We start from the raw sequence: 14849 nt of genomic DNA, 5'->3' as shown, positions 1-14849 counted from the left end.
GGGCTGGCCAGGACTCCTGCCGCCTTCTTCCCTCCTCTCGCCCTGCGTCCCTGCGTCCTCTGCCATCCGTCCATCGCTCTGTGTCCATCAGTGGCTTCCCCTGCGGAGCAGAGAGGTGGGACGCAGCGCAGGGGGCTCACAGGGGCGGTCTCCCCACAGCAGGCAGCAGAACTCGGCCAAGGCGCGCTCGGTGTGGGAGCAGCGGGCCAGCCAGCTGCGGCTGCAGAACCTGCGGGCCAGCTGTGAAGCGCTGTATAGCGAGATGGACCCCGAGGAGCGCCTGCGCTTCGCCACTTCCCGCCACCTGCGGCCCGACATGAAGACGCACCTGGACCGGCCGCTTGTGGTGGAGCCAGGCCGGGATGGCGCGCGGGGGCCTGCGGGGGGCAAGGCCCGGCCCGAGGGCGGGGAGGCCGGCGAGGGTGCCGACCCGCCGCGCAGGCACCACCGGCACCGCGACAGGGACAGGGACAAGGCCGCAGCCCCGGCGGGGGAGCCAGACAGGGCGGACGCCCCGAAGGCGGAGGGCGGGGAGCCGGGGGCCCGGGAGGAGCGGGCGCGACCGCGCCGCAGCCGCAGCAAGGAGGCCGCAGGCCCCCGCGAGGCCAGGAGCGAGCGAGGCCGCGGGCTGGGCCCGGACGGCGGCCGGCGCCATCACCGGCGGGGCTCCCCGGAGGAGGCCGCGGAGCGCGAGCCCCGGCGCCACCGCGCGCACCGGCACGCGCCGGAGCCGAGCAGGGAGGGCGCGCCCGGCAGCAAGGGCGAGCGGCGAGCGCGGCACCGCGGCGGCTCCCGGGCCGGGCCCCGGGAGGCCGAGAGCGGCGAGGAGCCCTCCCGGCGGCACCGAGCGCGACACAAGGCGCCGCCCGCACAGGAGGAGGCGGAGAAGGAGGCCGAGGCGGAGGACAGGGACAAGGAGCCCCGAAACCACCAGCCCAGGTGAGTCGCGCGGGGCGGGGGCGCGGCCCCGGGCGGGGACGGTCCGCCTTGTTGGTGCTGTGTGAGAAGGCCTTTCACCGCGTGCTGGGGGCTTGGCTCAGGGAAATTTAGCCTAGTCTAAGGCGCCCAGGTGCAAGGGAGGCTTAGGGCAAAATCGTTGGGACTGGTTGGGATCAGGAAGACTTGGAAAGAACAAGGTGACCCAGAGAGAAGAGAAAAATGGGGAGCACTGTGAAGGAAGGAGGGTCAGGAGAGCCTGGGGGAACCTGAGGAGGCCTCCAGGCTAAGGGTGTCACGGAAGGGGGCTGGGCTGTGCGCCTCTGACAGAAAGGACCCTGCCCTGTTCCCTCCCCAGGCCAGCCAGCCTGGGCCCGCGCTCGGGCAGGATTCCCAGGGTGACTATGAGAGCCTGGGGGTAACAGGGGCTGCTAGGCTGAGACCAGCCATCTCCACACTTGCCAACAGGTCACAGACCACGCGGAACTCTCATAGTCAGAGGCTGCAGCTCAGGATCAGCCCCACCTAGGCAATGTCTTTGCAGAGCTCTGTGCTTGGCCCTGGTGGGGCCCCAGATAGGTAGGCTTAGGGTAACATCCTCTTCCAGGCTTCTTTATTCTGCCAACAGTTCTGTTACGTACACATAATGTGATGTCAGCCATGCCTGGTCTTTTGCCAGGGAAAAACAGGTGAGTCAGCTGCAACCCTACCTTTCAGATCCCAAAACACAGAATGTATAGGATGGTAAAAATCAGAACAGGAGGTGGTCAGGGATTTATTTGATCAGGATAGGGGTTTAAGAAGCTGGGTTTTGCAAGTAGAATAGGAGTTTGGGGCTACATCAGTCTGATGTGCATCACTGCTTGCAGGGGGTCGCACTGTGACCTGGAGGCCAGTGTGGTCGTTGGCGTGGGCCCTGTGCATGCCCTGCCCAGCGCTTGCCTGGAGGAGGTGGAAGAGCAGCCAGAGGACGCGGACAATCAGCGGAACGTGACTCGCACGGGCGGTCAGCCCTCAGATCTGAGCACCGCTGTGCGCATCCCAGTGACGCTGACCGGGCCTCCCGGGCAGACCACGGTTGCTCCCAGTGAGTATCTCCCCTCAGCAGCTGCGCAGGCCCCCTTGTGTGGGCCCACTTTGTGCTCCTTCTTCCCCTCCTGCTCCGCAGCGGCCACCTGGGGACAGAGCTGGCCTCTGGGTCGCTCTCAGCTGGAGAGTCTGTGCTGCCGGCATCTGTGCCTCCACGCCCCTTTGCTTTCCAGGGCCCAGAGGAGCACTGTCACTGTTACAGGTCACTTAAGCCTTAGTCTCCTCGCTTCCAAAATATCTGCAAGTTCCCAGGTAAGTGCCAGGCATGGTGTTAGTGCAGAGGCCCAGCAGGAGGGAGCGTGACTGGCTGTCCTCCTGGGGCCCAGAGTCTCGTCAGGAAGACAGACCACAACATGGTTACAGCTCTTCACAGTCGTACCAGTGCTGCCAGGAACTATGGCCACAGACCAGCCTGAGGTTGGGGGTTAGTAGGGGAGAGGACGAGGGTCTCAGGGTGGTGGTCTTCCATGCTGCCTGGTCCCTGCTCTGCGGCTCCTCCCAGGCCTTTGCTTGCGGTCCTGAAGGAACGGTGGTTGCACAGCTGACCGTGTTCAGGCACTGAGGGCACAGGATAATAAAAACGTCAACCTCCTGGTTTCAGACTAGCCCCTCACACTATGCGCAAGGGCACCGGTGTTTCGTGAGCACCAAGGACAGAGAAAGCATTCCCAGGGGCAGAGCTGACGTGAATTCCAGATGGAGATATAGTCTCAGGCAGACCTAGATGCTGCCACCCGCCTGCGTGTGTGCAGACCTGTCCACACACAGATGCGAGCACACACGTGCTCTCACCTGCGGTGCTCTCACCTGGGGCCGGGTGTGACGGTGCAGTTGGAGCTCTGGCTGCTGAGCCTTCCCTTCCTCACTGCTTCCTTGGAAGGAAGCTTTCCCTGGTCCCTTGTGCTGTTTCACCTCCCACAGTGGTAGTGTGTGTGTTTTCCCCGACTCCAAAATGAGCCCCTGGGTATGCTTCTTTCTGGATCAGCTTGAGGGTCCCACCTGGCTTTTGCCGACAGAAACCTAGATGTGGCCCCTCCCCCTGACCCGGCAGCCGCTGGCCCTTTTACTGCGTCTGTCATTTGCCTTTTCCACAATGCCATACGGTTGGATTTGCATAGTATGCAGCCTCTTCAAATTGGCTCCTTTCACTTACCCATGTTCGTTTAAGGTTCCTCCGTGTCTTTTCATGACTTTATAGCTCATTTCTTTTTTGTGCTGAATACTATTTGGTTGTTGGGGTGGACCACAGTTTATTTATCCATCCATCTGTTGAAGGACACCTTGGTTGTTTGGAAAATTTTGGCAATTATGAATAAAGCATTCATGTTCATGAATAAGCATTCATGTTCAGGTTTTTGTGTGCGCATACATTTCCAGCTCATTTGGGTAAATATCTAAGAGTGTGATTTTTGGACTATATGGTGAAACTGCATTTATCTTTTTTAAGAACCTGATCTAACAAATTGGCTGTATTGCTTTACATTCCCACCAGCAATAAATGAGAATTCCTAGTGCTTCACATGCCTCTCCAACAGTTGGTACTGCCCATGTTTTGAATTTTCTCCATTCTAGTAAGTGTGTAATGATATCTCATTTATTAGCTTATAATTCCTTAATAACACATGATGTTGAGCTTCTTTTAATATGCTGATTTAATATCTGTATATCTTCTTTGGTTAGGTGCCTATTAATATCTTTTGCTCACTTTTAAATATTTTATTTGAAAAAAATTGTAGAGACTTAATTTTTTAAAGAGCAGTTTAAGTTTCAGAACAAAATTGGGAGGAAGGTACCAAGATTTCCATATACTCTCTGCCCCCACACATGCAGTAGCCTCCCTATTACTCATCAGAATGGCGCTTTCTTTTTTTAACCAAAGATGAACCTACATTGGCACATCATAATCACTCAAAGTCTATAGGCTGCGTTAGAGTTCACTCTTGGTATTGTACGTTCTGTGTGTTTGGACAAATGTATAATAAGATACATCCATCACTGTATGGCCACACGTACAGAATATTTTCAGTACCCTGAAAACTCTCTGTGCTCTGCCTGTCCGTCCGTGACTCCCACCACTGACCTTTCCATGGTCCGCGTTGTTTCGCCTTTTCCAGAATGCCATGTAGTTGGAATCATACAGTATGTAGCCTCTTCAGATTGACCTCTTTCCCTTACCAACATGCAATTTAAGGTTTCTCTATGTCTTTTCATGGCTTGATAGCTCATTTTTTTTTTCAGTGCTGAAGAGCATTCCATAATGTTATTATCCAGGGCTTCCCTGGTGGCTCAGCTGGTGAAGAATCCACCTGCAATGCGGGAGACCTGGGTTCAACCCTGGGTTGGGAAGATCCCCTGGAGAAGGGAACGGCTTCCCACTCCAGTATTCTGGCCTGGAGAATCCCATGGACTGTATAGCCCATGGGGTCGCAAAGAGTCAGACATGACTGAGCGACTTGCACTTCATTTCAACATTCCATTATCTGGATGCACCTTAGTTTATCCATTCAACTACTTGAGAACATCTTGGCTGCCTCCAAATTTTGGCAATATGAATAAAGCTGCTATAAACATTTGTGTGCACATTTTTGTGTGGACATAAATTTTCAGCTCCTTTGGGTAAGTACTAAAGAGAACGATGGTTGGTTCACATGGCAAAAAAATATTTAGTTTTGAAGAAACCACAAAACTGGCTGTACCATTTTGCATTCCCACCAGCAGTGAATGAGAATTTCTGTTGCTCCACATTTTGACAGCATTTGGTATTGCTAGTGTTCCAGAATTTGGCCATTCTAACTGGTGTGCAGTGGTATCAGATTGTGTTGATTTTCATTTCCTTGATATCATTTGCTGTGGGACATCTTCATGTGCTTATCCACCCTCTGTATATCTTCTTTTGTGAGATGTCTGTTAAGGTCTTTTGCCCATATTTTATTCAGGTAGTTATTTTTATTGTTGAGTTTTAGTTGTGTATTTTGAATAACAGTCTTTTATCTGATGTGTCTTTTGCAAACATTTTCTCTCAATTTGTTGCTTGTCTTCTCATTCTGTTGGTGTCTTTTATAGAGCAGAAGTTGTTAATTATCTCCTAGGAATGTTATTTGGAGAAGGCAGTAGCACCCCACTCCAGTACTCTTGCCTGGCAAATCCCACGGATGGAGCAACCTGGTAGGCTGCAGTCCATGGGGTCGAGAAGAGTTGGACATAACTGAGCGACTTGACTTTCACTTTTCACTTTCATGCATTGGAGAAGGAAATGGCAACCCACTCCAGTGTTCTCGCCTGGAGAATCCCAGGGATGGGGTAGCCTGGTGGGCCGCCGTCTATGGGGTCGCACAGAGTTGGACATGACTGAAGCAACTTAGCAGCAGCAGCAGTAGGAATGTTATTGGAAAATATCCTGGTGCTAGGAAGGACCGAGGGCGAGAGGACAAAGGGGCAACAGAGGATGAGATGATTGGATGGCATCACTGACTCCAGGAGATAGTGAAGTCTGCAGTCCATGGGAAGCCTGTCCTTCACTATCTCCTGGAGTTTGCTGAAACTCATGTCTACTGAGTCAGTGATGCCATCCAATCATGTCATCCTCTGTTGCCCCCTTCTCCTCTTGCCCTCAATCTTTCCCTGGTAGCTCAACTGGTAAAGAATCTGCCTGCAATGTAGGAGACCCCAGTTTGATTCTTGGGTCGGGAAGCTCACCTGGAGAAGGGATGAGCTACCCACTCTAGTATTCTTGGGCTTCCCTGGTGGCTCAGACGGTAAAGAATCTGCCTGCAGTGTGGGAGAACTGGGTTTGATCCCTGGGTTGGGAAGATCCCCTGGAGAAGGGAATGGCAACCCTTTCAGTAATCTTGCCTGGAGAATCACCATGGACAGAGGAACCTGGTGGGCTACAGTCCATGGATTGCAAAGAGCTGGACATGACTGAGTGACTAAGCACAGGGAAGTCTGGCATGCTGCAGTTCATGGGGTTGCAGAGTCAGACAGGATTTAGTGACTGGACAGCAACAGGAGTGTTGTGATTTTGCATTTCGTGTTTAGGCCTGTGAGCCATTTTGGGTTAATTTTTGTGAGGGGTGGGAAAATCTCTCTAGACTCTCTTTTTCATCTTGCGTTGGATGTCCAGTTGCTCCAGCACCATTTACTGAAAAGACTTTGCTCCACTGCACTGACTGTGATTTGTGGGAATCTGTTTCTGGACTCTCTTTTCTGTTCTGTTGATCCGTTTGCTCATTCTTTCACGAGGACCACACTGTTTTGATTACCATAGCTGTGTAGTAAGTCTCGGGCTTCCCTAGTGGCTCAGACGGTAAAGCGTCTGTCTGCAGTGCAGGAGACCCAGGTTTGATCCCTGGGTTGGGAAGATCCCCTGGAGAAGGAAATGGCAGCCCACTCCAGAAGTTGGGTAATGCTGATCCTCTAACTTTGGTCTTCTTTGAAATTACACTGTTGGCTATTCTGAGTCTTTTACATCACCTTATAAAACTCTAGAATCACTTTGCTGATACCCATGAAACAACTTGTTGGGATTTTTATTGAGATTGCCTTGAATCTATAGATCAAGTTGGAAAGAACTGGCAACTTGACAATGTTGAATCCTTCCATCCATGAACAAGGAATGCCTCTCCATTTATTTAACTCTTTTATTTAATTCATTGGAGTTTATAGTTTTCCTTATAGGGGAAAACTTGCACATATTTTGTTGGATTTATACTTAAGTATTTCATTTGAGGGGATGTTAATGTGCATAGTGTTGTGTTTGTAATTTTAAATTTCACTTGTTCATTGTTGGTATATAGGAAAACAATTGACTTTTGTATGTTCAGCTTGTATCCTGAAACCTTGTAGGAATTTTTTTTTTTTTGATTCTTTCAGATTTTCTAAATAGATGATCAAGTCATCTGCTAACAAATACAGGTTTTTTTTTTTTTTTTTAGTCTTACTTACCAATCTGTAAACTTTTTATTTCTCTTTTTTTTCTTTTCCCCCTTGTTGCTTTAGTGAGGACTTCCAGTATGGTGTTGAAAAGGATTGGAGAGAGGGTGACATCTTTTCCTTGTATGTGATCTTTTTAAGACAGCTTTGAGTTTCTCACTATTAAGTATGATGCTAGCTATAGGGTTTTTGGTACATGTTCTTTATAAAGTTGAGGAAATTCCCCCTATTCCAATTTACTGAGAGTTTTTATGATGAATAGATATTGGATTTGTCAAATGCCTTTTTTTTTTTTGTACCTGTTGATATGAGCAAATGATTTTTCTTTTTTGGTTTGTTGATATGATGGATTATATTAATTGATTTCTGATTCTTGGACCAGTCTCTCATATTGGGGTTAATTCCACTTGGTTGTGGTATATAATTCTTTTTATACTTTTTTGGATTTGATTTGCCAATATTTTGTTTGAGAATTTTTAATCTATATTCATGAGAGATAGTGGTGTATAGTTTCCTTGTGATGTCTTGACTGGTTTTAGTATTAGGGTAAAATGCTGGCCTCCTAGAATTTGTTCAGATTTGCTTCTATCTTCTGAAAGAGATTGTAGGAAATGGCTATGATTTCTTTCTTAGGTATTTTGTAGAATTCACCAGTGAACCTATCTGGGCCTGGTGCTTTCTGTTTTAGAAGGTAATTATTGATTCGATCTTTCACTTTAATAGCTATAAGCATATTTAAATTATCTATTTTTTCTTGTGTGAGTTTTGGCAGATTGTATCCGTACAAGGAATTGGCTCATTTCACAGTTTATCAAATTTGTGGGCATAGAGTTGTTCAGAGTATTAGTTTATTATCCTTTAATGTCCATGGGATCAGTAGTGATGTGTCCTCTTTTATTTCCGATGTTAGAAATTTTTCTTTTCCCTCTTTTATCTTAGCCTAGCTAGAGGCTTATCAGTGTTTATTAATCCTTTCAAGGAACCAGCTTTTGGTTTCATTAATATTCTCTGCTGCTTTCAATTTCATTGATTTCTGCTCTAATTCTCATTATTGCTTGTCTTCTGCTTCCTCTGGATTGAAATTCCTCTTCTTTTTCTTGTTTCCTAAGGTGGAAGCTAAATGATTGATTTTGGGCTTTTATTTTCTAATGTATGCGCTCAGTGCTATAAATTCCTTCTATCCAACAAACTTTGTTAAAATTGTGTTTTCATTTTCATTTAGTTAAAATATCTTACAGTTTCCCTTGGAACTTCTTCTTTGACTCATATGTTATCTAGAAGTATGCTGTTTAATTTTTGTGTACTTTGAGAATTATCTTTGTTATCAATTTCTAGTTTACTTCATTGTGGTCTGAAAACAGACTTTTTGTCCACATTTTAATTAGGTTGTTTTCTAATTGTTGACTTTTTAGAGTTCTTTGTATAATTTTAATATAAGACTTTTATCAGATATGTGATTTGCAAATATTTTTTCCCAGTTTGTGGCTTTTCATTTTCTTAACATTTGGTGTTTTTGATTGTTACTCATGGGAGGGTTAACTTGGTCCCTGTTATTACTTCTGCTAGAAGCAGAATGTTAGGCTATTGGCTTCTATATGTTAATTTTGTGTCCGACTACTTTCCTGAATCCTCAAATCGTTCATTAGTTTTAGCACTGATTGTCTTTTTTTCCCCTAAGTATATTATATAAAACTTTGCAATACAGTTCTAACTATTCCTTTCTAAATCTTAGGTTTTCCTTCCTTCTTTTTTCTTTCTTTTTTGCTGCCTGGTTGCCCCAGCAAATATACTAACATTGGAGTTAGTGGGTCCCCTTACCTTGTTTCTGCCTACCTAAGTAAGATTATAGTTTTGGGCTTGAGAGGTGTGTGTGTGTGTATGTGTATAAAGTCATGTTATCAGATCAGATCAGATCAGTCGCTCAGTCGTGTCCGACTTTTTGCGAACCCATGAATCGCAGCACGCCAGGCCTCCCTATCCATCAACAACTCCCGGAGGTCACTGAGACTCATGTCCAACGAGTCAGTGATGCCATGCAGCCATTTCATCCTCTGTCGTCCCCTTCTCCTCTTGCCCCCAATCCCTCCCAGCATCAGAGTCTTTTCCAATGAGTCAATTCTTCGCATGAGGTGGCCAAAGTACTGGAGTTTCAGCTTTAGCATCATTCCTTCCAAAGTAATCCCAGGGCTGATCTCCTTCAGAATGGACTGGTTGGATCTCCTTGCAGTCCAAGGGACTCTCAAGAGTCTTCTCCAACACCACAGTTCAAAAGCATCAATTCTTCGGCGCTCAGCCTTCTTTACAGTCGAACTCTCACATCCATACATGACCACAGGAAAAACCATACCCTTGACTAGACGAACCTTTGTTGGCAAAGTAATGTCTCTGCTTTTGAATATGCTATCTAGGTTGGTCATCACTTTCCTTCCAAGGAGTAAACATCTTTTAATTTCATGGCTGCAGTCACCATCTGTAGTGATTTTGGAGCCCAGAAAAATAAAGTCTGACACTGTTTCCACTGTTTCCCCATCTATTTCCCATGAAGTGATGGGACCGGATGCCATGATCTTCATTTTCTGAATGTTGAGCTTTAAGCCCACTTTTTCACTCTCCTCTTTCACTTTCATCAAGAGGCTTTTGAGTTCCTCTTCACTTTCTGCCATAAGGATGGTGTCATCTGCATATCTGAGGTTATTGATATTTCTCCCGGCAATCTTGATTCCAGCTTGTGTTTCTTCCAGTCCAGCGTTTCTCATGATGTACTCTGCATATAAGTTAAATAAACAGGGTGACAATATACAGCCTTGATGTACTCCTTTTCCTATTTGGAACCAGTCTGTTGTTCCATGTCCAGTTCTAACTGTTGCTTCCTGACCTGCATACACATTTCTCGAGAGGCAGATCAGGTGGTCTGGTATTCCCATCTCTTCCAGAATTTTCCACAGTTGATTGTGATCCACACAGTCAAAGGCTTTGGCATAGTCAGTAAAGCAGAAATAGATGTTTTTCTGGAACTCTCTTGCTTTCCATGATCCAGCGGATGTTGGCAATTTGATCTCTGGTTCCTCTGCCTTTTCTAAAACCAGCTTGAATATCAGGAAGTTCACGGTTCACATATTGCTAAAGCCTGGCTTGGAGAATTTTGAGCATTACTTTAGTAGTGTGTGAGATGAGTGCAATTGTGCAGTAGTTTGAGCATTCTTTGGCATTGCCTTTCTTTGGGATTGGAATGAAAACGGACCTTTTCCAGTCCTGTGGCCACTGCTGAGTTTTCCAAATTTGCTGGCATATTGAGTGCAGCACTTTCACAGCATCATCTTTCAGGATTTGGAATAGCTCAACTGGAATTCCATCACCTCGACTAGCTTTGTTCATAGTGATGCTTTCTAAGGCCCACTTGACTTCACATTCCAGGATGTCTGGGTCTAGGTCATGTTATAGACTTTATTAATTTCTATTTCAGTAAGTATTCTTTTATCTGAAATACATGTTGAATTTTGTTGAAGGCCTTTTCAGCATCCATAGAGATCATATCTTTTCTGCTTACATATGGAGATTTATAGTAAAAAGCTTTCTTTTGCAATCTTACAAAAAACTACATTAGGTTATCATAATTATTTTTTATGTGATGTTGGGCTTTCTTTGATTATGCTTCACGGAAGATTTTTGGATTGGTATTGAGATGTGTAACTTTCCTACATTATGTTCAAGTGTCATAAGGTTTTGGTATTAATGCCATATAGTTATTTCTTGCTTAACCTCACTAATCCATTCCTAAAAATCAAATGTTGTCTTGGGAGTCCAATTTCCCATTTTAAGTGGGAAAAACTTAATGTACTATAAAAACTGTAATGTATTATAATTGGTTGTACTCAAATCCCCAACCAATTTCTTAAAATAGAACTCAAGCGCAGTTAATCACTGAAAAGTAAAAACTATCATATTAGTACACGAAACACTTAATACGTTGTTTCCTGATGGTGACAGTTGAAATGGCTGTTCACAGGCAGTAGCTCTGGACACCTCCTTCAGCGAAACTCACACTTTTCCCAAACATCCACACATGATTCTGATAGCTAACCAGCTGACTTTGGAATCACGCCTGAAGGTTTTCCCCCAATTAAAAGAAAATGTTTTGCATTCTGGGGATTTATACATTTTTCCTACATAAACATCAGTCAAGAAAACCTCAACAACACTGTAATGAGAGATACATATATTCTCCTGAAGTGTGAGTATTATATTGGGTTGCCCAGAGAGTTTATTTGAGTTTTTCCATTGATTTTACTTTTTGGCCAACCCAATAATGGACAGAAGTGCCTGGCAGCCTACAGTTCATGGGGTCACAAAAGAGTTGGACACAACTTAGCCACTAAACCACAGCAGCAATAAAAATAAGAGGTGATCTGTTGAGAAATGTTACTGGAGGAGATGTTCTGTGGATATACCTATTATTGATCCGTAAAAACAATTAGAATGTTTGATTCTATTTCGTTTCTGGGATAGTTTAAGTAGCATTAGGATTACTTGGTCTTTAAAGATTTAGTATAATTCCTTTGTGAAGTCATCTGGGTTTGGTTTTTGTTGTTGGACAGTCCTTTGATAATTTAATAGATTAAATTATTTAATAGATTTAATGGATTAAATAAATTTAAATTAAATTAGATCATTTAAATCAATATTTAAATATTAAATATTTAAATAAAATTAATTTAATTTATTTAAATCATTAAATTTAAATAATTTAAATTAGATTAAATTATTTAATAGATTTAATAGATTAAATAAATATAAATTTAAATTAAATTAAATTAAATAAATATAAATAATTTAATAGATTAAATTATCTGCCTCTGAATAGATATTGGTCTATTTAAACTTTTTTTTTATCTCCTAAGATCAATTTAGTAAATTATAATTTCCTTAGAAATGATCCTTTTATTTTAGGTTTTCAATGTATTTACATGGATACAAAGAAGTAGCTTAAGTTTTTAAAACAGTTTCCTCTGGTTCAGTGTTTTTTTTCCCCCTTCTCATTTTTTATCCTGTATATTTTGTATTTTCTCCTTTTTCTTGATTAAAATAGTTAGTAGTTTATAAGTTTTGTGGATTTTTATAAACAGAACCAGCATCTTTATGAGTTCTATTAATATTGTTTTTAATCATTTTTTTCTAATTTTATTCTTATTATTTTCCTCCTACTGCCATTGTGTTTTACTTTGTCATTCTTTTCTACCTTCTTCAGTGGGAGGCTTAGTGTATTTTAGTCTTTAGTTTTTGTTATATGGTTATTTAGGGTTGTGAATTTTCCTCTGATTACCAATTTAATTGTGTCCTATAGATTCTGATGTTTGGTGTTTTCCTTTTCACCAGATTTTAAAAGAATTATGCAATTTTAGTTTGTATTTCCCCTTAGTGTTCCTTCAGTTCAGTTCAGTCACTCAGTTGTGTCCAACTCTTTGCGACCCCATTGCAGCACACCAGGCCTCCCCGTCCATCACAGACTCCCGGAGTTCACTCACAGTCGTGTCCACTGAGGAGGTGATGTCATCCAACCGTGTCATCCTCTGTCGTCCGCTTCTCCTCCTGCCTTCAGTCTTTCCCAGCATCAAGGTCTTTTCTAGTGAGTCGGTTCTTCACACCAGGTGACCAAAGTATTGGAGTTTCAGCTTCAGCATCAGTCCTTCTGATGAATATGCAGGACTGATTTCCTTTAGGATGGACTGAATATTTACTATAAGGAATCAGGTACCCTGCAAATGAACAGTTTTGTTTTTGCTTTCTGATACATATGCCTTTTGTTTCCCCTCTTCCCTCGTGCCACTGGGAGTCACCTCCAGTGCTTCTTCCCATCTGGTGGGAGGAGGGAGCACTCCGCCTTTCACCACTCAGTATAATATTCATTGTAAGTCTCTTGTTTTTAAGATGTTCTTTCAAGTTGAGGAAATTCCCCTTTATCTCTTTTTTCCCCTAAGTTTTTATATTAAAGTGTTGAATTTTATCAAAGTTTCTGCCTCAGTTAATGGGATCATGTGGTTTTTCTCCTGTAATGTGGTAGTCTGCATTGATTGATTTTCAAGTATTGACCTGCCTTGCATCCTGGGATAAACTTGTGTATAATTACTTTATATATTGCTGATTTCTGTTTGATAGTATTTTGTTAGAGAGTTTGGCTTTTGTATTTATGAGAGATATTACTCTATAGTTTTCTTTTTTGTACTCTTTCTGATTTTGGTATCAGAATAATGCTGATTCTTAAAATGAATTGGACAGTATTTTTTATTATTTTTTTGGAGGAGATTGTGTAGAATTGGTGTTAATTCTTAAAATGTTGGGAGACATTTGCTGATGAAACATCTATTAGAATTTAAAAACTGCCCTTAATGGGGCTCTGTTATCTAACCGTACTGGGTGAGTGGCATTGGTCTGTGCTTTTGAAGGAACGGCCCTTTTGTTTAAGCTGTGACTTTTATGTGTGTATGGTTGTTTGTGTTAGCCAAGTGTTAGTCAGTCAGTCGTGCCTGACTCTTTGTGACCCCACGGACCGTAGCCCGACAGGCTCCTCTGTCCATGGGATTTTCCAGGCTAGAATACTGGAGTGGGTGCCGTTTCTTTCTCCAATAGTTGTTTGTAGTATTCCCTTATCTTTTGATGTCATTGAAAGGTTGAATCATGCAAAGACGCCGGGGTTCTTGGCCCCGGGAGGAGAAGAATTCAGTCCGGGGCCAGAGACGAGGCTTGATCACTCAGAGCTTCTGTGTAATAAAGTTTTATTAAAGTATCAAGGAGATAGAGAAAGCTTCTGACATAGGCATCAGAAGGGGGCAGAAGAGTACCCCCCTGCTAGTCTTCAGCTGGATGTTGTATAGTCACTAGCAGTCTGTTAATTAAAGGAATGCCTTAAAACTCAGCATGGCACCAGGCCCCTCACCCATAAGATGCATTTTGGGATAATCTTGGCACCAAATGGTTCATCGTGGGCCATAAAATGATTAACTTGAATCTTGAAGAAGGACAGATCACCATACAAATAGTTTCGTTTACATGGATTAGGGGAACAGTATTTGAGTATAACATGCTGGTTTGTCAAGTAGGTTCTGAGCCAAGAGGCGGAACCAACTTGAAGACAGAGTCTGGGGTAAATGCATAGTACATTAGCATAGCTTAAGACAAACATTCCCATAAGAAAAAGGCGTTGGTTATCTCTAGGTTTGAGAATCGGAGAAGGCAATGGCACCCTACTCTAGTACTCTTGCCTGGAAAATCCCATGGATGGAGGGGCCTGGTAGGCTGCAGTCCATGGGGTCGCTAAGTCGGACCTGACTGAGCGACTTCACTTTCACTTTCCACTTTCATGCATTGGAGAAGGAGATGGCAGCCCACTCCAGGATTCTTGCCTGGAGAATCCCAGGGACGGGGGAGCATGTTGGGCTGCCGTCTATGGGGTCGCACAGGGTCGGACACGACTGAAGCGACTTAGCAGCAGCAGCAGCAGCAGCAGGTTTGAGAATAGTTAACTTCAGGTGAAACCAGGTGTCATTATGGCAACACAGTATTTTAAGAGAAACCTCTTTTTAAATTTGTATAGAGAAGGAAAAAATATCGCTAGTTTGTTCCCTCCTGCCGCTTAAGAGAAATAAGAATGTCTGACACTTGCAGGCTATTTCCTCAGTTTGGAGACCCCTGGCCTTCCTGCCTGTTACCCTCTCATCATCACGATCTGTAGTGACAGCTGTTGTCTCATTCTTGACATTGGTACTTTGTGTCTTGTCTCTTTTTTGTTAGTCTTACTAAAAACTTTTTTTATTTTATGGATCTTTTCAAAGAAATGGGTTCTTTTTTAAAATATACTTTTTTATCTGGGCGCACTGGGTCTTGGTGGTGGCACTTGG

The 14849-nt window shown here is 44.0% G+C and overlaps 1 protein-coding gene across 2 annotated transcripts in view; it reads left to right on the top strand.

The window, feature by feature from the left end:
• The window catches only part of CACNA1B (calcium voltage-gated channel subunit alpha1 B), a 209995-nt gene that overhangs the window by 122369 nt on the left and 72777 nt on the right, over positions 1-14849 (top strand). For both annotated transcript variants that reach the window (XM_070380086.1, XM_070380087.1), the window contains exons 19-20: positions 160-939; positions 1806-2023. In XM_070380086.1, coding sequence (XP_070236187.1) covers positions 160-939; positions 1806-2023 — 998 coding nt within the window. The remainder of the gene's footprint in view (positions 1-159; positions 940-1805; positions 2024-14849) is intronic.

Source organism: Bos mutus, chromosome 11, assembly GCF_027580195.1.
Source record: "Bos mutus isolate GX-2022 chromosome 11, NWIPB_WYAK_1.1, whole genome shotgun sequence".
In the NCBI taxonomy this organism is placed as follows: Eukaryota; Metazoa; Chordata; class Mammalia; order Artiodactyla; family Bovidae; genus Bos; species Bos mutus.
This window is presented reverse-complemented; position numbering and strand designations above follow the sequence as displayed.